The sequence below is a fragment of the Dasypus novemcinctus genome, chromosome 6, assembly GCF_030445035.2.
Source record: "Dasypus novemcinctus isolate mDasNov1 chromosome 6, mDasNov1.1.hap2, whole genome shotgun sequence".
Taxonomy (NCBI): domain Eukaryota; kingdom Metazoa; phylum Chordata; class Mammalia; order Cingulata; family Dasypodidae; genus Dasypus; species Dasypus novemcinctus.
The window spans coordinates 7,834,333-7,859,393 of record NC_080678.1 but is presented as its reverse complement, the minus strand read 5'-3'; the positions used below and the strand labels follow the sequence as shown (position 1 = coordinate 7,859,393).

Here is a 25,061-nt window from a genome sequence, read left to right as displayed (position 1 = left end):
GGGTCAAAGCTGAGTCAGCCTTAGGCCGTGTCCCTCTCTCTCCTTTCCTGGGGAGGTGGATCCCTAGGCCCTTATTTTTCTGTGATTTCCGGGCCCCGAGGCCTGAGAATTCATGAGTATCTCTAGGGTGGGGGAGGGTGCCGGCAGTTGCAGCTGTGGCTTTTAACTCGCAGTTTAGCCATCACCATTCTTTTCCTTTGTCCCTGTCTCCTCTGGCAGTGTCTAGTCTTCCCCTGGTGTCCTAAGCCCTAGTAGACTTTTTTCCAGGCCAGTTCTGCCTGTTCTCTAGCTGTTCTTCTGGGAGACAAGAGAGCCCTGTGTCTTTCTAGTCTGCCATCTTCCCGTAAGTCTCAGATAGTAAATGCTTTCGGCTTTCTAGGCCACCCAGTTTCCGCTGCAGCTACTGGACTCCATAAAGAAGAAAAGGAGTGGGGCTGTGTGCCAATTAAACTTCATGGGGAAGCGGCTGTGGCTCAAGTGTTTGGGCTTCCATCTACCATATGGGAGGACCTGGGTTCGATCCCTGGGGCCTCCTGGTAAAGGTGTGCCTGCGTGGTGAGCCAGTGCTCATGCGGCAAGCCATGCAGCAAGATGAGGACACAGCAAAATAAGAGAGACGAAGGGGAGAGTCAGGACAAGACGCAACAGAAGGGAGGAGCTGCGGTGACACAGGTGACAGGGAATCTCTCTCCACATTGGAGGTCCGCAGGATCAAATCCCAGTGACTCCTAGAGGAGAGAACAAGAAGATACGACAAAAAGAGAAATAGACACAGATCACACAGTGAATGGACACAGACAGCAGAAAGACAGCAGGGTGGGGGGAGGGAGAGGAAAAAACCTTTATGGACACTGAGGTTTGAGTTCTGTGTAATTTTGGTGTCATCAGTTATTTTTGTTTATATATTTTTCTCAGTCATTTAAAAACGTACAAACCATTCGTCGCTCACCGGCGTGCAGCACCCGCGGGGGCGAGCTGGGTTTCACCGTCACACCCTGCTGGTGCAGAGTCGGGTGCTCAGAGCCTCACGCTGTTGACCTCGCGGGCCCCATCCGCCCTCCTGACAGCAGCGCTGCAGCGCGCGGGCCGGCGCGGTTCCCCCGAGAAGGGAGGTGGGCGGTCTGGCAGGGTGTCGGGGAGCCCAGGGCCCCAAGTCCTGGGCCTGACTGTCAGCTCCTGCGCCCTCCGGCCACCGTTTCCTTATTTCCTAACAGGGCTCTGGTTAGTGCGTCTGGGAACAGCTTCTGAGCCCACCCCAGGGCGCTGCCTTCTGTCCTTGGGTGGGTGCGCCGACGCTGAAGCCTCTTCTCTCGACATGTACATCCTGTCTGTGCAGGTCGAAAATTTTATACCTGTTTATAACTCTTCCCATGGCCTGTTTGCAAACAAATGGATGCTCCTTTGGTGCTGTAACACCTCTGCCTGGGCGAGGATGATTTTAAATCCCATCTTGGCTGCAGGTGGAGAAGTTTCAGACGTTTTCACATTGCCACCAGATCTGGCTTGTCAAAAGGCACGTTTGTCCTCCGTGGAGCTCCTCCGTCACCCCGGCCCGAAGCTCGGCGCCCCCTCTCTTGGGGTAGGACTCCCCCGGCCCTGGCTGCTCTGCCTAATTGAAGAAGTCAGCGCGTCCGCTTCAGATCTCCTGCGTGCTCTTCCCTGTTACCCATTCTCTAAGAAGTCAAACTTCACCCAACTTGAGAGGGCTTTAAAGAATGAGGTTATTTTCTGCCATGACACATTTAAGCTGAAGCTTCCCAAGACATAACAGTTTTCAGAATTGACATTTCATTTTGAACACCAGCCTGCCACCCTCTTTACTCCTCGTGACAGTCTGTCACTGCAGCACAGGAGCTAGTTGGTACCTGAAGTGCTAGAAAATTCCAGCTCGTGAGGAACGTGCTGCTGGCAGGGTTGAGACGTGGTGCCCCGGCGGGGGCCGAGCCAGTGGCGTAGACACCACCCCGTGAGGCCCGAGGGCTTCTCTCCTGGCGGCAGGTGGTGGTTCTCACTGGCGATGTGAATAGGGGCCGATTTAGCAGGGGTGGCCGAAAATGAGGGGCAGCGTGGTATTTTCTCCTTTTTGGAAAAGGAGAAACTTTTTTAACTAAGCGAGCCTTTCTTGATCAACACTGAAGTTGGTATGTTAAAATGTGGCAGAATGGGCAGCAGTGTGATGTGGGTCTGCGGGGGGTGTGGCGGGGGCGCCAGGTCGTGCTGTGGGCGCCCCCCGCCCACCCAGACGTGGGTTGCCATCTGCGCAGAACCCGCTTCTCTTCTCACGAGGTTTTGGGAACGTTGAGAGTCTTCTACTCAGTTCCTCTGGTAATCTGGTGATCTCGGAAGGAGGCGGCGCTCGGCATTGAGCAGGAGCAGCTGAGCCCTGGCGTGGCGGGGCCTCATTTCTCCGCTGCAGGCCTCTGGCCGGAATACCGGCCCCCGCGTGTCCCTGCCGGGCTTGTCGGAAGCCGGGGGCCAGTGACCGTGGGGCTGGAGGGGTGAGGGCACCGTCACCCCGGACGGTCTTAGGTCCCGGCTTTGCTTGGGGCGGTGCGGCCATGGCGGGATGGGCACCGGAGGACGCGGGGCCTCGGGAGGGCCCTGAGCCCACGAGGCCAGGGCGGCGAGCGCCCTTCCTCAGATGGCCGGGCAGGAAGGCGCCCTGGGGCCGGGGTCTCCTGCGCTCCAGCCTCGCCGGGCGGAGGGCCTCCGCGCAGGCAGCCAGGGCAGTGGTGGCAGTCCAGGCGGCTGCTGCTCCGTGTGCCACCCCTGGCTGGGTGCTGCCTCGTGCTGCTGTGGCCAAGACCCCACTGCTCGGCCTGCCTGGTGAGTCCCGCGTCCGCGCAGCGCAGCGCAGGCATGGCCGCGGCCAGGTGGATGGGGCCCGACGCCCAGCTCCCTGTGCGTGCGGCGTGCTTCCCTTCGCAGAGCCCTGGGGAGGGAGGGCGCGCCAGGGGCCCCGGGCGCCGCCGCAGCAAGGAGCCTTCTTGGTTCAGCCCTCTGGGGCTGCGGCCCTTCACCTGCACCCCGGGCACTTGGAGAGAGTCTTGCTGGTCCTTCAAGGCCGCCCTGGCAGGATGGGGTCCCGGAGCACCACACCACCCCCACTGGGGGCCCCGGAGCACCACGCCACCCCTATTGGAGGTCCTGGAGCACCACCCCCACCCCCACTGGGGGCCCTGGAGCACCACGCCACCTCGATAGGGGCACAGCCTCCAGGAAAGTTTTGAAGAAGCCTTTCAGAGAAACGCGATAGTGACCAAGAAGCAACCGGAAAGACTCCTGCAGGCTCCCTGTTCCCACCGTGGACCAGTTTTCAGCTGGAGGCGGGGATTGTGAGCAGCGGTTGCATCGGGAAGTGTTTTCTAAAGAGCTGAGTTTCCAGGGCGAGTCCGAGCAGTGTGCTGAACGGTGCACATGCATCAGTTGATGTGCTTCTCTCGCTGTGTGGTCTGTTTCCTTTACACACTCAGGCTCTCATACACAGTCACACGCACTCCCTTCTCCACACTGACACACTCACACAGACCCATCCCCCACACACTCGTGTATGCACACACTCACAGGTACAGTCCCCTCACACGCTTTAAGAGGCTCACCCACACACACTCTCTCTTGCACACACAGCCTCTATCACACACCCCCCCCAGGCTGGCGTACTGGAGGCTCCCTAGCCAACTGGCTCGACTGCACACACACCTGCCCAAGCCGCGGAGCAGAGAGCCTGGCCCCCTGAACCACTCGGACGTCGCCCAGCAGCACGCACCAAGCAGGAGGTTTGGGAAGGAAAGGCAAGTTCTATTTGAAGTGTAATTTTAAGATGTGGCTACACAAACAGTACTTGTGTCTAGAAACAGTTGATTTCTAAACCAGCGAATAGTCACCCTCTGACGTCCCTCCAGGCCTCGGCCCCTCCACGTCTGGGTCTTTCCAGGCCTTGTGCTGGCATGGGGACCGTTCTGTTTGTTTTGAACCGTGTGGCTCACAGGGTCTCGTGTGTGCCAAGCCGTTTTGTGGACAGGCGTGCCTGCTTCTAGAACCTTGCTGCCCTGGGCCCACCTGCACCGCCCCCCACGCCCACCGAGCCCCCGGTCGTACCCGTGTTCTTTCCAGAGCAGGCCTCATTCGCCAGGAAGCCGTGGCCGGGCCAGGGTCGTGCTCCATGAGAGTAATCAAAGGCCCTTGGGCTCCCGCCGGATCCCGCACCCCAAGTCGGCGTGCGCTCAGCCCGTTTTACCCCGAAGCCCGAGTCCTGGGGCTGGGACGCAGCACAGCCCCCCATCCGGGTGTGCCGGGCTGGGCCACGGAGAGGTGGCAGCAGACCAGGAGACTGCCCCCTTCTCGTCAGGGGCGTCAGGGCCCAGGGGCTCTGGAGGCTCCGTTTGGATGCCGTGGTGGCTGTGCTGTGCGTCACAGCCAGGCCCACTGGCTCTGCCCCTGCCGTGGGCTCCTGAAGGCCTAGTCGCCTCTGCAGAGCAGTGTGCCACCGCCTGTCTGTGCTCGGGGTCCCGGCGGCCTCCGTGGGTGGTGGCCGAGGGGCTGTGGGTCGGGGCCTTCCCTGCGCCTTGTCCTTTCTGACGCTCACACTGGGGGACCCGCCGCTGCCCGCTACCCCTCCCCGGCCCGCCTCCTTCCCAGGGCGCCAGAAGCGTTTCTCCCCAGGGCGTCGACGGGGTTTTCCAGCTGAAACATTCCCGTGGGCCTGCGCATAAGCGGCCCAGCTCGGGCCCATGGACAAAGGCACTTCCCCGACACCTCCATTGCAACGCGGGGTGCGCTTGGCCCCCTTCCTCCGAGCCAGCCCCTTCCCCCCAGCGGGTTGGGAACCCCCAGAGCCCACCGGAGGGGCCGCAGGGGCGGTTGCCAGCTCTGGGCCGCCTGCTGGGTGCAGAGAAGCTCCTGAGAAGGAGGGGGGATTTTCCTCCCGTCAGGTGCCGAAATGGGAGATGTATGAAGAGTGAAGTGTGGACAAGCAAGAGCACAGCGCCGTGAGGGCGGTTCTGGGAGGACGGTTCAGAAGACGCAGGCAGGCCTGGGACAGCATGGGAAGCAGGAAGGAGACGGTTTCCCTCCCGGGCCTCCTGTGGGAGCCCAGCCTGGGCGCCAGGTGCTCCTCTCAGAACACTGTTATTTTTTTTTAATGTATTTTTAATTTATTGTTAAAAGATATGTAGATGACATAAAATGTTACGTAAAAAAATATATGGGATTCCCATATGCCCCACTCCCCACACCTTCTACTTTCCCCACACTAACAACTTCTTTCATTAGTGTGCTACAGGCACTGCCATTGATGCACACATTTTGGAGCCCGGCCACTCAGCATGGATTAGAGTTTACATTGTAGTTTACACGCTCTCCCGCTCAGTTCTGTAGGTTATGGCAGGATGTATAATGCCCTGTATCTATATAATGGCCTACATCTATTGTTGCAGTGTCATTCAGGACAACTCCAAGTCCCGAAAATGCCCCCATATCACACCTCTTTTTCCCTCTCCCTGCCTTCAGCAACTCCCATGGCCATTGTCTTCACATCAGTGATAAAATTTCTTCCATTGCTAGAATCACAGTAAGTCTATAGTAGAATACCAGTAAGTCTACTCTCGTCCGTATTTTATTTCCCAATCCTGAGGTTCTGCGATGGTGATGCCCTCTCCCCCTCTAGTTGAGATGAGGCCTCGGTCCCATACGGCTGATGGATGGGACTCTGTTGCCTGAAGTTGTAGACTCTGGGTTCCCTGGTGTGGTGGTTGACCATCCTCACCTCCCTGTTAGCTGACCTGGGCAAGTCCAATGAACCGGAGAGTAGGTGTTGCAACTCTGCTGAGGCTCAGGACCCACCTGGCACATGGACAGTCCAGAGATTCAAGTCTCCTGGACGTATAACTACCAACTCCACCAACTATAGGTTCAAAAGGGACAGAAGAGGCATGTGTAGAGAAGTCACAATTGAGTCCAACTCTGTTCCACTCGGGAGAACAAACTCCGAAGTAGGGCCCCCTGGCGAGGCACCAACGTCCGGAGCCATCTGCCGTGACCGTAGGACCTGGGTGTCTCCGGGGCCCTCAGGAGCCCTGCTATTTGGGCTAGTACCTACTTCGGCTGTCTTGGAGATCCTGCTGAGGCGTGCGTAAGTTGAGGCGTGCGTAAGTGTCACCTCTTAAAACACGTTTCGCGGGAAAAGGGAGGTGACTTCTAGAGGCCTCCGAATAACGACGAAGAATGCACTTTTTTCCTGCCCCAGGTAGCGTCTCTCGTGGCTTTGGCTGATGCCATCGTGTGCTGCGTGCACCGTCCGAGTGGGTGCTGCTGCGCTGCTGGGTGGGGGTCCGAGGGCTCAAGCTTCAGGATCGTGGCGACACGTGGGGCCAGGCGCGGAGCTGGCTGGTCATGGACGCGTGCTCACATGGTGAAGTCCGCCCTGCCAGCAGACGGAGAGAGAGCCCGCGTGGGCGGCCCTCGGTCGGCCCTGAGCTGAGGCGTGCCCCCTCCACCCGGAGCCTGTGCTTGCCACTTAGGTGGGCACCAGGTCTTTGCAGATGGGGTTCGGGAAGACGAGGCCAGAGTGGCTGACCCTCAGTCTGGTGTGGCGGTGTCCTCACAGGAAGGCACGCGGACACGCAGGGAGGGCAGCCGTGCGACAGCGGGCACGGGGCCTGGTGCGGAGGGCCGGCCGTGGGCGCTGGGAGAGGATGAGGACTTCAGTGGGAGCACGGCCCGCCCGTCTCGGAGCCCTGACCTCGAACCGAGCGCCGAGACGCGGCTCCTGGGGTTGAGCTGCGCGTCCTGGGTGCCTTGTTAGGCGGCCCAGGAAATGCAGACGGAAGCAGGCAGCGCCCTGCCATGGCGCCTCCGTGCAGCCCCGCGGCCTCGTTCCTCAGGCCTTGCCCTCCGGGTGCCCTTCGTTCTGGCTTGGGGTTCGCTGGCGCCCCTTGTTGCCTCCCCTCTCCTCTGACGTGACCCCCAGTCCTCTTTGCCCCCAGGGCTTTGCCACGGGCCTGGCCCCGCGCTTGGGGAGGCGGCGCGAGCGTGCCCTGCGGTCCACCTGCCCTCGGCCTGATGTTCTTGGGTCTCGCTGTCTCGTCCCCCACACTTGGGTCGCGCCGAGCTATCGGGTCAGTTGTCCCTGTCCCAGTGGCCACTACAGCCTCATCTGCTGCCCTCCCTTGACCTGGGCTGCCTCTTCAGTTCCTCAAGCTCTGAGCTCCTCCTCCAGGAAGCCTTCCTGCACTTCTCAGGCCATGAGACTCCCAGCTGCAGGTCCTTGTTGATCCTGGGCTTGTCTTGCTGAGTCCTTCTCTCAGGTGTAATTAGACAATTAGCATTGCTAGGTGATTTATTCATATTTACCAAGTACTTGTGAAGTGCCACGTGGCAGCAGTGGGCTGCAGAGCTACTCCAGATTGAAGGAAACAGGAATTCCACAGCCCATGAATCCGATACAGACAAGGCTTTATTTTTCTTGCATATGTAGAAATCTAGACATAGAGCTGCTGGTGGTACAGTGGCTCACCAGTATCAGGGCTCAGACCTTTTCCTCGTGCCCCTAGGTGGCTGCCACAGCTCCAGGCATCACATCTTCCATGTTTAAGGAAGGAAAGGGGGCGCTGCCTTTAAAAACCAGGACCCCTAGCAGTCTTCTACTTTTTTCTTCGACCAGAATTTTCATATAACAATTGTGGAACTTGTGTACTAATGAAGATGACACAGCAAACAAACAAAAATATCTAAAGTAATTTCTGTGACATATGTGCTATAAAGGAAAATAAAGCTGAGAAATAGGATAAATGAAAAAAGGGATGGCAGTGGAGGCCTGTTGTAGGAGGGCTTCTCTGAGAAGGTGACTTTTGAGCCGGGTTGGGAGTGCAGTGGCAGAGGCTGCTTGGCTGGAATGTGATGGAAAATCACCTCTGCAATAGTGAGCTGCGAGGGCAGAGTCCCAGGCAGGAACGGGGCTGGTGCGTTTGCGAATAGCAGAAGCGGAATAACAGGGGAGTCCCAGCAGGAGAGCGTCAGCAGGGCGGCGAGGGCCCCTTCACATCTGGGGCCCCCCTGAGGGCCGGGAGTTTGAAGAGTCTCACGGAGGTGGGAAGGAGGGACCTGGTTGGCCGGCAGGTGTCTTCTTTTTATTCCAGTTTATTTTTTTTTGCTCACGAAAATGTTCATGTGTTGAAGTTTTTGGTTCATTGAGAACTGGATTCAAGGTCACTTGTTTTATATACATGAGGTTAGGGGATAAGGGCAGCTGGACGCTGCTTGTGGTCATTTGGCCTTAATGTCGACAGCGTCACATCCTGAGTTTGAGGACAGTTTTTTCTCACTGTAAAAGGAGATCGTGTTTACTTGAAAAACTTAGGAAGCACAGATTGGAGAAGGAAGTTTTAAATCATCCTGCCCTGTCTGTATTGGTGGTTTTTAGAGGAACAGTTAACTTCGGCATGTTTTTAGGTTTACAGCGTGTTGTGAAGACGCTTTGTGGCTACTTCTCTTCTCCCCGCTGACCAGCGTGTCCTTGGCAGCTCCTTAGCCCCGCGGCGAAGGCGGGGGCGCACGTGCGTGTTGGTGCGGCTCTTCTCGGTGTTTGTTCTCCAGCCCCGCCGTCCTCGTCGTCACCGCGTCTCCTCCCTGGCTGTCCATCGTGGCCGCTCACCTGGGTCGTGGGTACAGTCCCCGATGACGCCCTGCCCTGCCCATTCTCCACACAGCAGCCACAAGGAGCCTTCAGATGCCCACCTGGGGGCCCCTGCCTTGTTTAAAGCCTGGTGGGCTCTCAGGAGAAGGGCCGCGCCCCCCCGCTGGCTGCCCCCGCCCGGGGGCCTGTGCCCTGCTTGTCCCTCAGCGTCTCCTCACCTGGCAGCTCCTTGCAGCGTCCAGGTCCTCCAGGCACCTTGGTGGCTGTGCTTTCCCTCCACGTGGCCCTGTGGCCCCCCTGTAGTTTCTCTCCCTGCTGTCCTTCCCCCGCCCCAGCAGCGGCCCCTGGGGGCATTGCCTGTTCCAGGGCCGCCTGCCTCCCCATGAGTCCTGGAGGTTGTGGCCGAGCTGGTGTCCTCCGTGCTCACACCGGGCCAGGCCGGGAAGGCTGTAGCTGACAGCAGGCGCGCGCCTCGGCCCGCCTCGCTCCTTGCTCGGCCTGCGTCCTGGGACTCAGTGTCCCCGTCCCGTCCCCAGACTTGCTGGGCGTTGGCTGCTGAGCCCCTTGAGGGATTTCCTCCTGGAGCTGCGTGCTCCGAGCACTTTCTGCCTGTCCCCGGGCTGTGGGGCGCTGAGCCGGGATGTGGGGAGAGGAGCTCTGCCGTACCCCTGCTCAGCCCAGTGGCCTCCTGGGCCTTGTCGTGTGGTGGAGCACCTGTCTCCGTCGTCTGCCACCCACCACCTGGTGGGCCGAGGGGCCCGCAGCCCTGCGCCCTGCTGCGGGTGTGCGGACACCTGGCGCTGACCACAGGGGTGCCACGGCCGCCGCCCAGCAGCTCGCACCCCTTCCCTGCGGCTGCCCTCCCAGCCCTGCCCGATGACCTCCCCTGGACAGGGGGGTGGACCGTGTGGCCCTCCTGGGACGGAGGCCCCGCCCACGTTCTCCCTGTCCTCTGTCGAGTGTCACCGCGTTGACCCAGAGGACACCCCAGCGCTGGGGGTCGGGGATCGCGTTCCTATTTTACTGGTGGGGACGCTGGAGCCTGGGGGAGCGGTGGTCCCGCCTTCTCCTCGGTCTGGAATCCTGTGTGGCGGCGGGGGCGCGCGCTTTCTCTCCGGCGCCCTCGCCATCCTCTTGCTCAGGCGGCGACGGGGCCAGCCTGGCTCCCCTGCTGTGCTCCTGCCTAGGCCCCGGGTCTGGAGCAGGTGACAGCAGAGAAGTGGCCGTGACAGCGGATGCAGCACTGTTTTCAGGGCCGCAGGGGCCCAGGGCCAGCACAGTGCCCACTGCCCTTTGTTGTCCCCAGTCGCTGCTTCCTGGGGCCTGGTGGTGGCCGTAGCGGGACTTTGCCCAGTCTCGGTTCCTCTTCTCCCCCAAGCTGGCTCTCCGGCCTTCCCAGGATTTCCACGAGCTGTGGCCTAGCCTTGCGGCCAGTTCGCTCTGTGCTGCTTGTCTCCGGGAGCCCAGCCCTCCGCTGGGCGAGCAGAGCTGAGGCCCGAGCCGGGCCTCCTGACTTGGGCCTCCTGGCTCGGGGCTGCTGAGACATCAGCCTTCCCCGTGGCCAGCGCTTCCTGAACAGGGTTACGTGGGAAAACACAGAGCTGGGTGAAGCAAGCAGAGCAAGGCTGCGCAGGGCCTTCAGCATATGTGTGCGCAGCACGCGGCCGCGGCCGGGTGGCCAGGGTACGCACTTGGCCAGCAGAGCCCTTGACTCATAAGTGTCTGCTGGAGCCCACTTTTGAAGAACGGGGACGGTTTTGCTACTGTCGGGTAAGAGTTTGGGGAGAAGAGCAGGACACGCCTGACGAAGTTGAGGCGGAGGCCGTTTGGCTGGATGCGGTTTTGGCAGGACATCGTGGGGCCAGGGCGCTCTCGGCGGGGGGTGCTGAGTCTTCACACGTCGTCTCCCTGACCCTCGTTGTGATCCTGCGATTTAGATATTATCAGATGATTTTTTAAAAAGTTGTGCAGAGAGAGTGCAAGTGTCTCAAAGTAACAGAGCCAGCGAGTGGCAGGTAAGACGTGGCTGTTCTGCCTTCGCTGCTCCTGTGTCTTCACGGTGCAGTGGAGGGCGAGGGAAGCTGCGTCGGGGTCCGAGCTGACAGGCCCTCCGTGCGTGCGAGGCAAGGAAGCTTTTATCCTGCAGGCAGGGGAAGCCGCTGAAGGTGGGCCGTTTGAGGAGCGCGACGCGGCCCGACAGGGTCTCCGGCAAGAGGCGAGCACCTGGAGAGCGCCACAGCAAAATTCCAAAGCCTGGCGCCTGCCCTCTCGCCCGGGGCCGCTCTGGGTCTGACGGCTTAGGTGCGAGTCTGGGTGTAATGCCTCCACCCTGCAGTTTGGGGAGTCACCTGGCCTCATGAAGCCTCAGTTTCCTCAATGATAAAATGGGGTTGCAAAAGCTCCCTCTCTATGGCTATTGGAAGGAAAGATGGGAGAATCAGTGGGTAGCTTTAGACACAGAGCAGGAGGAGTAACTGGGCTGGCAGGGGGTGGGAAGGAAGATTTCCCAGTGAGGATGAGGCCGGGGACACAGGCAGGGAGGGGTCATTCCAAGCTCAGGGAGCCTCTGTGTCACGGCAGGAAGCAGCAGCCCCAAGGGAAGGGAGGAGCTCCCAGGGCTTTGGGATGCTGGGACTTGGGTGACAAAATGGGAGGATGGAGGTGCCAGCAAGTGGGCACTGGCGAGGTTGGCCAGCCCTTGCGCCAAGTGCCAGGTAGAGGCCAGCCCAGGCTCTGCTGCTGGAGCATGGACGAAGCCATCGGCTCTACGTGAACAAGCGGGAAACCTTGCTTACCAAACCAGGCGGTGGGCTGGAGCTGGCCGGGGCCTGCTGCCCCTGCCCTAGCCCCTTGGGGTGGTTTGCCCTTAAACTCTCGTGCCTGGTGAGCTTGGAGGCCTCCCTGGCAGCCTGGGGTGGTGGGGTGGCAGGAGGGAGGGCTGATGGGAGGGGGCCAGTGAGGGGTCCTCACCACTGAGGCAGAGAAAGTGAGGGCCTCGGGGCTTTAAGAGCCCGAGTGACAAGGCCTCACGTTGAACGATGTGTCTGTGCTGGAGGGCGGGCGGGCAAGGGGGTGAGAAGGAAGGAAACTCCCGGGCGGCTCTGCCCCTGGATGGCAGGAGTGGAGGGCAGTGCTCCTGGGGAGCGCCGGGCAGTGCTCCTGGGGGAGCAAGGCAGTGCTCTTGGGGGAGCAGGGCAGTGCTCCCGGGTTGCTCCAGGCAGGCTTGCTGCAGGCTGCTGCTTTGGGCAGGTCACTTGAGGCGCCCCTTGGAGGGAGATGCCAGGAAGGGGCCTGCTTGCAAGGCTGGGGGACGGGCTCAGCTCCGGTAGCTTTTGGCTGCTGTAATGTTGTCCAGGAGGGACCCTGGGAAGTCAAGAGGCAGGAGGTCAGCCTTGCGAAGGAACTACCAGAGAGGGGGCAATCTGAGGGCACCCCCCATTATCATCTTCCTGTCTCCCCTGGCAGCAGAGTGATTCTTCTGAAATACCAGTTTGCTTCAGTCCCATCGCTGACTTCTCTTTGCTCTAAACACGATTCTTTTCTTTGAAACCTTGCTATGCTGACCAAAGTTATTATCTATCAAAATTGTTTAGCATGGATAAACAATCCATGGATAGATCCAAAAAGGTTAGTTTTTGCCTATGTGTGCATCTTAAAAATGTGAATTAAATATATCTTCTGCCCAGGGCATCAGCGTCTTATTCCAATATTGCATATCCTCTCCCAATATTGCCTTCTGACTCGGGCACTGCCTAACTGTGGGCCAAACCACTCTCTGCTTCTGTAATTCGTTTCATACGTGCTTTATTTTTAGTTGCACTTCATTTAGAATTAGCATTGGCTGCCTTCAGTCTCATGGATGAGAAAGTGGTCTAGTAATGGCTTTATTTAAGCAAGGCTAGCTTAGTTTTAGGTTCTTCTAGAAGGAGCTCGTCGTTGCAGCTTCTGTTAGCTGTGCATTGGTTAAGCTAGATGCTCATAGGGATATAGTAACTGAGGGAAACGTAAGGAGAGTATCCTGTCGTTTGGCTTTGCTAGGGAGCTGTGGTAAATTTTTGTCTTCCACACAACTACATTGCAAAATGACACATGATTAAATTCCAAAAATGAGAGAAAAGCTGTGGAAGATAGTTTGTACCTTAAATAACTGGCGTTTTTACTGTGCTTTGATTTAAAAATTGTTCCTCCTTAGGTTCTTGGGAGAATGGACAAGGCCTGCAAAATGAAATACAAGCTAGTGGACAGCCCTTTGGGGAAAATAGAGCTATCAGGCTGTGAGCGTGGTCTGCACGAACTCAGGATCCTCGGCCAGGCGACGCAGCGAGCTGAGTAAGTAGGACGGGACCCCCAATCCATGCTGCCCACTGGAAGCACCGGGAGCGGCAGATTGCGGGGTGACGCGTGTGCGCGAGCCACCACTCACAGCAGTGGGCATCACTCTAAGAAGATAAGGCCCCGGGTTCCACTGTCCTTTCATTTCAGTATCCGTGATTGTTGCCACAGACTCCTCTTGGGCTTGACGATGGGGGCATTACCTTGTTGGTAGCTCTAGGACGTTTGATTCGTGTGTACGTGTGCCTGGGGTCTGTGGCTTAGGACCACCGGACAGCTCGCTGCTTCTCCCAGTTCGATGTGGGGGTGGCGTTGGAGTTTTGTGGCAGGTGTTCATGTAACTGTCTCGTCATCAGAGCAAGACCAGGCTCCGCTACTCGCGCAGGTCTGCCCGGCAGGTCTACGCTGGCGTCGCTCGCGCAGGCGTCCATCCAGCCTCATGGAGGAATGGGCAGGCTGCGTGGGCGCTGGCCCTGCAGGCCCGAGGAGCGCGTGAGATGGCCTTTTTTCCAGGACTTTAGGATATTGCCATTTCTGAGAGGACGTATCTCTTTCTTTCAAACCACCCCTGCTATATTTTCTGATTGTATAAACGTTAAAAAAATTAAAGCAGCCCTTATTGTTTTGTTCTGAAGCGCAGTACTTTATTTCCTCCATTCATCGATTGTGCATAGAGTTGTATTAAAATTGGAGTTCTCATTATTTCTGACAGAAGAAGAGAACCCACCCACTCCTGTGCTCAGTGCTTGTCTTAACTGGCTAATAAACACAGTGCCAAGAACATTAGATAAAGAAAATACATAAGAAACATAAAAATTGATTTTAATGGACCCCGTCAGAGACAGCCATAATGAGCACAAGTGCAGTGATAAATATCAGGATTCTCTATGCTGTCGAGAATCTTCCCGTAGCGCTGTGGTGCAATCGATAGTCTTTTTTAAGACCAAAAATAAGCAAACCTTTGAACTATATGAATACACTGTTCTCAGTTTCTATGAAAACCATCTGGCTGCTGTGTTCAGAAAATCACAGGCACCAAATAAATTTGTAGGGGAAAATGTCATTTTGTCTTTTAGCATGTTCAGTTGCATAATAAATCATAGAAATTAGGTGTTGATTTTTTTTTCATTTGTAGAAGAAGTACAGGGACTCCTTACAGTGAACCTGGGGGAAGAAAAGGGAAGAAATGATTAGTATCAGATATGTTTGGTTAAATGCCCATTTTGGGTTATGAGAATAGAATGAAGATGAAGAGGCTTATTTTTGAGTATCTGCTTTATGTACTTTCTGAATGAAGCTAGGATTAGGTTTCTCTGTGAAAAACAGAGACCTCCAGATAGGGCTTCAGCAAGTATGACTGATTCCTCTCCAGAGGAGAACCCAGGTAAAGGGGGATCCCCAGGCTGGCATCTTGGAGGTCTTTGGGGACTTGGGCTCATCCCAGTGTCTCCCAGATGGCACCTTTACCTTGTGCCCAGGCGCCTTTTCCAGGCAGCAGGTAGAGGAGAACAAAGACAGGGACGGCCACCTCCCTTTCCAGAAGTAACATCCAGTTTCTCCATCTCATTGGCTTCAGCTCTGTTTGCTGCCACACCTTATCTGAAAGGGTTAGGGATTCACTGAGTGTTGAAGAAGTGGCATGAATGGATGGGCACACCTGGCAGTCTCTGCTATTATAGCTGTGGTTAATTTCTGAGAGCGTTTAAAAGTTAGAGAATAGTATGAAGACTGTCTTACCAGTATTCAGAATTAACAATTTTAAGCATTTCATTGTTTTTAAAAATTGACGTAAAAGTTGCATAGTGAAATTCATAAGTTTTAAGACAGTTCATTGGTGTTGACAAATATGTACTGTCTTGTATTCACCACCCAAACTAAGAAATAGAACTCCCCAGAAAGTTCCCTTGTGTCTCATTTCCATCAGCCAACCACCCTCCCTCACCATTGGTATCTTCTGTTCTCATTTCTGTCATCATGGGTTAATTTTGCTTGTTCTGGAACTTCATATAAATGGAATTATGCAGTATATCCTCTCTTTGTATTTGGAGTCTTTTGTTCAAGAATACTGGTTTTGAGGTTCTTCCACATTGCTGTGTATATCAGTAAGTACTTCATTGTTTTTATTGCCAAGTAATTTTTTTGTATGAACATACCACAGTTTTTTAATTTATTTTTTTTAATCCCCGTGTCCTGTAGATGGGCATTTGAGTTTTCCAGTTTTGGGCTACTGTGAATAAAGCTGTTACAATTATTCTTGTTCAAGTCTCTTTGTGGACAGATAGTTTCATTTTAACTAATCTTGAGTAGATTCCTAGGTGTGGAATTGCTGTATTGCATGGCAAATTTATGAGAAGTGACCAAAACTTTTCCCACAGTTGTACCATTTCACAATCCTACCAGCAGTGTATGAGACTTCTAGTTGCTCCATCCTCTTGTCAGCACTTAGTGTCATCAATTTTTAAAATTTTAACCATTTTGGTGGATATGAAGTGTTATCTCATTGTAGTTTTAAAATTCATGGGAACTTATAATGTTGGACATCTTACTGGCGATTCTGGTATCTTCGTAGGTGTGAAGTCTTTTGACCATTTTTTATATTTAAATATATTTTTTACTACAGAGGTCGTGAACCTGCAAAACAATCATGCATATGTGTGGAATTCCCGCACAACACCCCTTCGCCAACACACCACACCATTGTGGAACACTTGTTACAGATTATGAGATAATACCATTAGACTTTTACCACTATGGCCCATAGCGTACATGTGGCATATTTTTTCCATACCCCCCTATTGATAACCCAGTGCATCTTTGGCATTGATGCAAGAATATTACAGTATTGCTGTTAAATGTAGTCCATAGGTTACATTAATTGTGCTTTTCCCATGCTGCTCCGCATTCCCACCACCCAGCAATAGTGGCATCCATCCATTTTAGTTCACAGAAGGATTCTTCTTGCATTTGTACTTTCAACCATAGTTCTTATCCACCTCCAGGTTCACTGTGTTACTCAGTCCCTAGATTATTCTTTAGTTTTCTTTCAGTTGACATTTCCATCCCTAGACTACCCTTTCCAGCCACAATCTCATTTATAAATCAGCTGCACCAGTTCTACTCACCACAATGTGCCACTATCAACTCTATCCATTTCCACACTTTTACAGTCAAGTTAGTTAAAAATTCTACGTACATGAAGCATCAGTACTACATCTCAGCCTTCCTCTTATCTCCTAATAACCTATACTCTAGGTTTCAACTTTGTGTGTTTATTCTTCATATTTTGTTCTTATTAGTGAGACTGTGCAATATCTGTCCTTTTATGTTGGTTTATTTCACTTAGCATAATCTCTTCAGGATTCATCTAGGTTACCATATGTCTCCCACTTTCATTTCTTCTTACTGCAGCATAGTATTCCATTGTTTGTATATACTATGTTTTGTTTATACATTCATTGGTGGATGGACACTTGGGTTGTTTCCATTTTTTGGCAATTGTGAACAACAGCGCTATGAATATTGGTTTGCAAATGTCTGTTTGCTTCACAGTTTTCAGTTCCCTGAATATATTCCTAGTGGGGAATTAATGGTTCATATCGCAGTTCTATATATTTTGGCTTCCTGAGGAACCACCAAACTGTCTTCCATAGAGGCTGTACCGTTCTACCTTCCCAACGACAGTTAAGGAGTATTGCTCTTTCTCCATATCCTCTCCAGCACTTTATTATTTTGTTTTTTAAATAGTGGCCATTCTATAAGGTGTGAAATGGTATCTCAGTGTAGTTAAGATCTGCATTTCCCTAATAGCTAGTGATATGAAACATTTTTTCATGTGCTTTTTTGCCACTTGTATTTCCCTTTTGGAGAAATGTCTAAGTCTTTTGTCTAAGTCCTATTTTTAAATTGGATTGCTTGCTCTTTTTTGAGTTGCATGATCTCTTTATATAGAATGGGAGTCAAACCTTTATCGGATATGTTGTTTCCATATATTTTCTCCCATTGAGTGAGCTGCCTTTTCACCTTCTTGACGAAGTCCTTTGAATTGCAAAAGCGTTTAAGTTTGAGGAGGTCCCGTTTTTCCATGTTTTCTTTTGTTGCTAGTGCTTTTGGTGTAAGGTTTAAGAACACACCACCTACCACCAGGTCTTGAAGTTGTTTTCCTACATTTTCTTCTAGGAGCTTTATGGTTCTAACCTTTATATTTAGGTCTTTGATCTATTTTGAGTTAATTTTTATATAAGGTGTGAGATGGGGGCCCACTTTCTTTCTTTTAACTACAGATACACAGCTCTTGCAGCACCATTTGTTGAATAGACTGTTCTGCCCCAGCTGGGAGTGCTTGACAGCCTTGTCAGAAATCACTTGACCATAGATGTGAGGGTCTATTTCTGAACCACGAATTCAGTTCCATTGTGTAAGTGTCTGTCTTTATGCCAGTACCATGCTGTTTTTACCACTGTAGCTAGGTAATAAGATTTAAAGTCTGGAAGTTCACTTTTCCTTTTTAAGATGTTTCTGGCTGTTTGGGGCCCCTTACCTTTCCAAATAAATTCGATAATTTCATTTTTCATTTATTTAAAAAATGTTGGTGGGATTCTTATCAGGATTGCAATTGAATCTATATATCAATTCAGATAGAATTAACATCTTAGTGATATTTCATTTTCCAATCCATGAACATGGAATATATTCCAATTATTTAGGCCTTTTAAAATTTCTTCTGGCAACGTATTGTAGTTTTTTGAATATAAGTGCATTATGTCCTTACATAAGTTTATGCCTAAATATTTGATTCTTTTAGTCATTATTGTAAATGGGAATTTTTTTCCTCATTTCCTCCTCAGATTGTGCATTAGTAGTGTATTGAAGCACCACTGATTTTTGCATATTTGTATTGATTTTGTATCCTCCCACTCTACTGAAATCATTTATTAGCTCTAGTAACTTTGGGTTGATTTTTCAGCATTTTCTAGGTATAGGATCATACCATCTGCGAATGGCGAAAGTTTCACTTCTTCCTTTCTGATTTAGATGCCTTTATTTCTTTTTCTTACCTGATTGCTCTAGCTAAAACTTCTAGCACAATATTGAACAACAGTGGTGACATGGGGCATCCTTATCTTGTTTCTGATCTCAATGAGAAAGCTTTCGGTTTTCACCATTGAGTACAATGTTAGCTGTGGGTTTTCATATATGGTCTTTATCATGTTAAGAAAGTTTCCTTCAATTCCTATCTTTCACAGTATTTTTATCAAGAAAGGATGCTGTATTTCGTCAAATGCCTTTTCTGCATCAATTGATAGGATCATGTGATACTTCTTTGATTTGTTAATGTGGTGTATTATATTGATTGATTTCCTTGTGTTGAACCACTCTTGCATGCCTGGTATAAAACCCACTTTTTCTTCATGAGCAATTCTTTTAATGTGTTGTTGAAATTGATTGGCAAGTGTTTTATTGAGGATTTTTGCATTTGTATTCATTAGGGAAATGGGTCTGTAATTTTCTCTTTTTTTGTGATATCTTTATCTGGCTTTGGTATTAGGATAATATTGGCTTCATAGAACTAAAGATGTCCAAGTATCCAGTCTGTGCAGCCTGAAAGCACCTGTAGTTGCCCAGAGAGGCTGAAGAAACACCATCCCCTCCTGTCCTATCAGGGTGGGGGTGTGGAGACGGAATTGAAGGCACTCAGCAAACCAACTGGAGCATGCCAAAAGCACCTGCAATTGCCCACAGACACCGAGGAAAGCTCCACTCCTATCCTATTGGGGTGCAGGGATGGAGCCCCAGGGGTCTTAGTCTCCAGTTTGTGGGGGCCGAAAGTGCCTGCAGTTGCCAGGAGAGGCTGATGCATGTCTTGCCAGCTTGCTTCCAACCAAAGATGGGGCTGGAGCCTAGGCTAGGGCTGCAATCTGATCTGAGTAGAAAGAAGCTGGTCCCTACCTTCACTGTGATTTGAGTTGGCAGCTACTGACCTCTTGGACTGTTCAAACTCTAGCTATTCTTAGGATTATACTTTAGCCAGACAAATTTACTAATCTGTAGCTGAAGTTGGTGCCCAACCATTTCCTTCTCCCCTGTTTTTGAGAAATGGATCTTCCAACTCTAGCGCTGAAATACCTCCCGAGGTGGCTTGTGCTGCCGGTGGAGTGTGGGCACTGGCCTCTATAGTGTAGAGTGCTTTACTTACACAGCTTCGCTGCAGATGGGTCTCCTCCTTCCATTCTTTCAAGGATGTTGTAGGATGCTCTTCTGGTATCCTGTGCGCCCCACACAGGTGCTTTAGCTAGTTGTTTAGCTTACTACTGCCATGTAGGATGAGCTGGCTCTTGGAGCTCCTGCTCTGCCACCATCTTGCCCCTACCTCTTGACCATTTTTAATTTTTTTTTTTTTTTTTGATTTGCAGTTCTTTATATAATCTGGATATAAGTCTTTTGTCAAACATGTGTTGCAATTATTTTCTCACAGTTGGAGGCTTGTTTTTTTGTTTCCAATGGTGGCTTGATAGGTAGAAGTTTTCAATTTTGATCAAGTCCAATTATCAAATTTTTTAAATGTTTAGCATTTTTATGTCCTCTCTAAGAAATATTTGCTAACCTCAGTTTCATAAAGACACACTCCCATGATTTTTTATAAACTTTATAATTTTAGTTTTTACATTATATAGCTGATCCATCTTGAATTACTTTTGTTTTGCTTAATTGATATCTTTGTATATTCTGTGCCAGTATTATACTGACCAAATGATGTAGCTTTGTGATAAGTCTTGAAATCATGTAGTGTGAGTCCTCCAACTTTTTTTTTTTTTTAATATTGTTTTTTGTTTTGTTTTGTTTTTTTGAGGTACTGGCGTTGGGGGTTAAACGTGGGACCTCATATGTGGGAAGCCAGTGCTCAACCACTGAGTCACATTGACTTCCCTGAGGTTTTTTTTATCTGTTTGTGTATTGTTTGTTTGTTTCTTTTTAGGAGGCACTGGGAACTGAACCTGGGACCTCCCATATGGGAAGCAGGCGCTTGACCACTTGTGCCACATCCGTTCCCTAAAAATTGTTTGACTTTTAGGTTTTTAAATTTACCATATTACCTTTAGAATCTAGGTGTTGACGTCTGCAAAAAAGTTTGTTATAATTTTGAATGGGAGTTAATTGAATCTACATATCAATTTGTGCAGGATTGATATGTTAATACTGACTCTTCCAGTTCATGACTGTAGTTTATCCCTGCATTTGCACAGGTCCTCTTTTAATTCCTCTCTGCAGTGTTTTGTAGTTTCCAGAACAGAAGTCTCGCATGTCTTTGTGAAATTGTTTTCTATATTAGTTTAAAATTCGTTAAAAATTATTGCTATTAGTAAATGTAATTTATTTTTCTATGTTGATCTTATATTCTGTGATCTTGCTAAGTCACATACTTGTTCTGGGGTGGCTTTGCAGATGATTCCTTTGGATTTTCCATTTAGAAAATCACGATGTCTGTGAATAAAGATAATTTTGCTGTTTCTTTTCTGATCCTCATGCATTTTATTTCTTTTTCTTCCTTTGTTGCATTGGCTAGAACTTCCAGTATGATGCTGAATAAAAATTGTGGCTGCAGACATCTGTCTTCTGTTGCCAGTTGTAGAGATAAAAACTTCCAGTATTTCACCATTAATGCTGAATTACCCTTACCAGGTCTCATGGATGTCCTTTATTGGATTGAGAATATTTCCTTCTATTCCTAGTACTGAGTTTATGTCCTGAATTGGTGTTGAATTTTGTCAGATTGCTTTTTTACATGTATCAATATAGTCAAATAATTTTTTTCCTTTGTTTCTACAAATGTGGTGAAATCAGTTGGCTTTTGAATTTTAAACTAACCATAAAATGTTGGGATAAATGCTACTTAATTCAAGATATATTACTCATTTTTATAGTTTAAGATTGTAATATTTTGTTTAGGATTTACGTATTTGTGTTCATGAGAGATATTGGTCTACAACTCTCTTTTTTGGTAATGTCTTTGTCAGGTTTTGAAATTAGGGTTATTCTGGCCTCATAAAATGAGCTTGGAAGTGTTCTTTCTCCTGTTTTCTGAATGAGCCATGTAGGGGATTGGTATTATTTTTCCTTAAAGATTTGGATCAACTCTCCCCTGCAGCCCTCCGGGGCTGGTGTTTCCTTGCAGACTTCGATTAGAATGCCCTTCAGTTCAGGGTTGGGTGTCGCCCTGCCCTGCCTCCACCCAGGTGCTGGGCTTGGCAGGTGGAGCTGAGCCCAAGGCGCCTCTCCTCTGATCGGGCACCTGACAGTGGCCATGGGATTTTGAGCCATCCCTTCTGGCTGCATCTTGACGTCCTCGGCAGTCCTGCTGCTTCTTCAGTCAGTAAATTGGAAGTCGGCCACTTGGGTCCTTCTTCAGTGACGTTTACACTTTGTACAAAATATGATTCTGGTCCCCACGTGAATCCGTTTGCCAGTATTTATTGCTTTGTTTCATGCAGTGAACATTTCAGTTCTTCTGTAGGTTACATTACTTATTTACCTTCCTTCCCTAAAACTCTTTGCATGAAGAATATCAGTTTGCAAAGCAGTGTAATAATATTAATAATTCTATCACTTCCTGCCAATATCAAGTTTCCGTCAGTGACTGTCCTTTCAAGGAAAGGGGCTTCTCTCACAAGCACGCCATTGACCCCCGTCCCCCGTGCTCTCCTTACGTAGCTCCGAAGCTTGGGCCTCTTCATCTCTTCCCTGCACTGTCTAAAAATCAAATGAGAAGGGTCATGGTGCATGTGTTTGTTTTTCTAATATTATTGTGGGGCTTTGTGTAATTTTCTGTGAAGTTGACTGTAGTTATTTAGTCACTTGAAAAAGTGGACCGTGCAGCCTGGGGTCCTGCCGATGCTATGAAAACCGCAGCAGTCGCGCTCTTGGGTCTAGAAGGTTAGAACGAACTCTTGGTATGGTGCCTTTCCCTTATAACAGATTTACCCTCTTTTCATCCTTGTACTTTTTATACTGACCCTTTTGGAAAAGCACAGGAATGTAATACCAAAAAGGCTATGGAGTCCTACAAGACTACCGTAAAACCTTTATATTTTGGAAGATTTTAAAAAATCCACACGGACCTTTTTTTTAGGGATAGGCTGGCGTCGCAGTGGCAGTGATTCTGCCAGTGTTGGCTAGCCTGCCTTTCGCCACCCCTTCCTGGGCCAGCTCTGGCGTGGAGGCCGAGGAGGAGCGCCGGGTAGGCTGCCGGGGCCTGGACCCTCGGCGAGCGCAGGGTCCCTGCCCCAGGGAGAGGCTGTTCCTGCCCAGTGCCCCGGCCGCACGGCGGCGCTCTCGGGTTGTGCCTCTCAGGTGTGCCGAGGTAAGTGCGCTGGGCCAAGAGCGCAGGTGCTTTCGAGGCCTTCCTGAGGGGACGCCAGTGACCTCAGCGTGCGCTGGCTTCTTCCCATCAGTCCTTAAATTTTCCTAGCGATGGAGCTGGTCACCCGGAGTCCCCCGGGACCTCTGGAGGCCCCCCGCCTGCCTGGGGGTTGTCCGAGCGCCCCCGCGCCTGCCGCGCGCCCTCCTGCCTGAGCGTTCCTCTCTTCAGGGCCCCCGTGTGGTGAAAACCTCTGGGGAATCTCACAATTAATTCTTTCTGACAGATTGGGAGATTTTAATGGATTCTTGAGGTAGGTACTTTATTGTAATTGATGTTTCAGGAAAGAGAAGAAACTATTCTTAAGGACAAACATTTGAAGAAACAACCTCCGAAAAATCGCTCGGTAGAATTTTTACCTAAAGCAAGTCTAGTTATCTCATTGCTTTCCTTCAGTGGCTTGAAATAATGATTTGTGTTGTATGTGCTTACAGACGTAATTGTTTTATTTTACAGAGTGTTCCTTAAGGAGGCCTCTTGAATCACATACGCGCGTTTCTGAGAGGAAGACGTGCAGGCTCCCCGCCTGCCCTGGCCAGCCCGGCCTGGCCCGTTCCGGCTGCCGCTCCCCGCTTTGACTCCAAGTTGGTGACGCCTGTCAGTTTTGAAGGTGCTCGCCTCCTGCTTTCAGACCCAAAGGAGTAAATTTTCGTTCGTGGGAGGGACTTAGGTTATCAGTCCCACAGATCGTGCATCTGACCCACGCTGTGCTCAGGCGTAGCGTGGCGTCCTGGGAAGCGAGACTCTGGCGACGTGTTCCGGGTCGAGGGCTAAAAACACAGTTAGCAAGCAAGGCTGTGTCCTTTCAGGCACAAGGACTCTCGTAATGTTTCTGTGATCCTGCGAGGAAAGGGTCCAGCGGGAGCGTTCTGCTTGCCCACTGAGCCCTACTGGGTGCCCCACACTGGGTGGCAGCAAAATAAGAGTCATGGTCTGGTGTGACAACTCTGCCGCTGTTTGCCGGCGGACGATGACGCTGTGCACAGAGCTTTCTGCATTGTGAGGGATGTGGGGCTCCTTGTGCTCGTTGGTGATTGTGCGTATAAAACGGCAAACAAAGACCCCTCCCGGGCCAGTTGCCCAGGACCCAGGCTGGCTGACCTTGCCCCTGCACACAGGTTGGCCCTGCAGAGCCAGGGGCAGGGGCCACGGGGCTGCCCTGTGCTTTCCGACGATGCAGCGCGTTACCTCGTTAGCTTCTGTCCTCTTCTCTAACTAGACTCTCATTACCATCGCCGGGGCTGGTTTCTTGGAGAAACGTTCACTGGTCCCGTGGGTGCCTGGGGTCGGGGTGGAGGGTGGCAGCGGCAGGTTGAGCAGTGTTTAAGCAGGTGACACTGAGATTTAATATCTTCATGTTCTGGACCCATCCAAGGAAAAAGGAGAGAGCAACAGAAAAGTTTTATTTTCTGTCAGTTTTATTACTGTGTCGAGGGCAGACAGAAATGGCAAAACTTGCTTGTCCGTGTCTAAGTCAGAGGCAAGCTGCTTCATTTAATTTCAAGTCTGGCACTTTCCTCTTGGAAGGAAGAAAAGAACAGCTGAATGACAGCTACAAATATGTGGGTTCAGAATATGAACCAGACTGTCAGAGCAAAGGATTTTTTTTTGAAAGTTTCCAACGTTGGGAGTTTAAAAGCACTTCAGACTAACTTCAAGCAGATAAAAGTGGATGTTTTTGGCTATGAGGCTTGTTAAGATGAAATCCTTAAATCCTCGCCCTTCCTGATAGATTTCCTCTCGAGAGGGCCCCCGTTCTCTCCTGGTGGATGGGGCGCCCTCTCCGCGCTCAGCTCTCCAGACGCATCCAGCGCCACCAGGCCCCTGTTTCTTCCTAGGGAGGAGCGTGGACCTTGGCAGACACAGGCCTGATTAAGAAGTCTGCGGATGTGGCGTGCGCCTAGGATGGGGGGCCCCTCAGACACCCCCGTCCCAGCCTCTGAGCTCACTGAGGGCTTCAGGAAAATAATGCCTGGATGAGAACCCCAGGGCTGCTCAGGCTCGGTGGGGCGCCGTGCTGGGCTGCCTGGAGGTTCCGCGGGGCTGTGCTTTGTACCCTCGAGGCGGGGTCCCACCCAGGGCTGCACCCAGCAGTGACCGTCTCTGATAGAACCGGCCAGGTGACAGGGCCCTCGGGGCGGCCCCTGCCCTCGGCTTCAGGTGGCGCTGGCGCTGCGTCTCCCGCCTTCCTCCCTGGGCAGTGGGCCTCTGTGCGCTTCTCTTTTTGCCAGCTTCTCCCATTCCCGTTTCCACTTCCAATTAGCTGTGGTCTTGAAGAATATGTTAAAAGGCTTATTTAAATTATATGGGAAGTGAGATTAAATGAACACTCTGGAGGAAAAACAAAATGTGGCATATATGACAACTCTGGAGACATCTTAGGGGCCATGTTCATCTTTTGGGTTCTTGCCTTTTCTGGAGGAAGATAGGTTGTTGGAAGTCAGGCAGACCCCAGCTGAGTGGGTGATGGAAGGGACCGAGGCCTGAAGAAGGGACCGAGGCCTGAAGAAGGGACTGAAGCCTTGAAAGAAGGGACCGAGGCCCGCGAACGCCTGCCTGTCGGGGCTGGCCCACGCACCGCATTGCCTGTGCTCCCCTGCCAAGTCGTTGGGGTGGCGGCGGCACCCCCCTGACACGGAAGGTGGCGGCGGGGTAGGGAGGCTGTGCCGGGGTCTTAGGAGGAAG

General features: G+C 51.6%; 1 protein-coding gene across 3 annotated transcripts in view; it reads left to right on the top strand.

Moving 5' to 3' along the window:
• Nucleotides 1-25,061, top strand: part of MGMT (O-6-methylguanine-DNA methyltransferase) — a 318,837-nt gene that overhangs the window by 70,434 nt on the left and 223,342 nt on the right. For all 3 annotated transcript variants that reach the window (XM_058298135.2, XM_058298137.1, XM_058298136.2), the window contains one exon: nucleotides 12,825-12,961. In XM_058298135.2, the coding sequence (XP_058154118.1) occupies nucleotides 12,837-12,961 (125 nt within the window). In that variant the 5' untranslated portion in view covers nucleotides 12,825-12,836. The remainder of the gene's footprint in view (nucleotides 1-12,824; nucleotides 12,962-25,061) is intronic.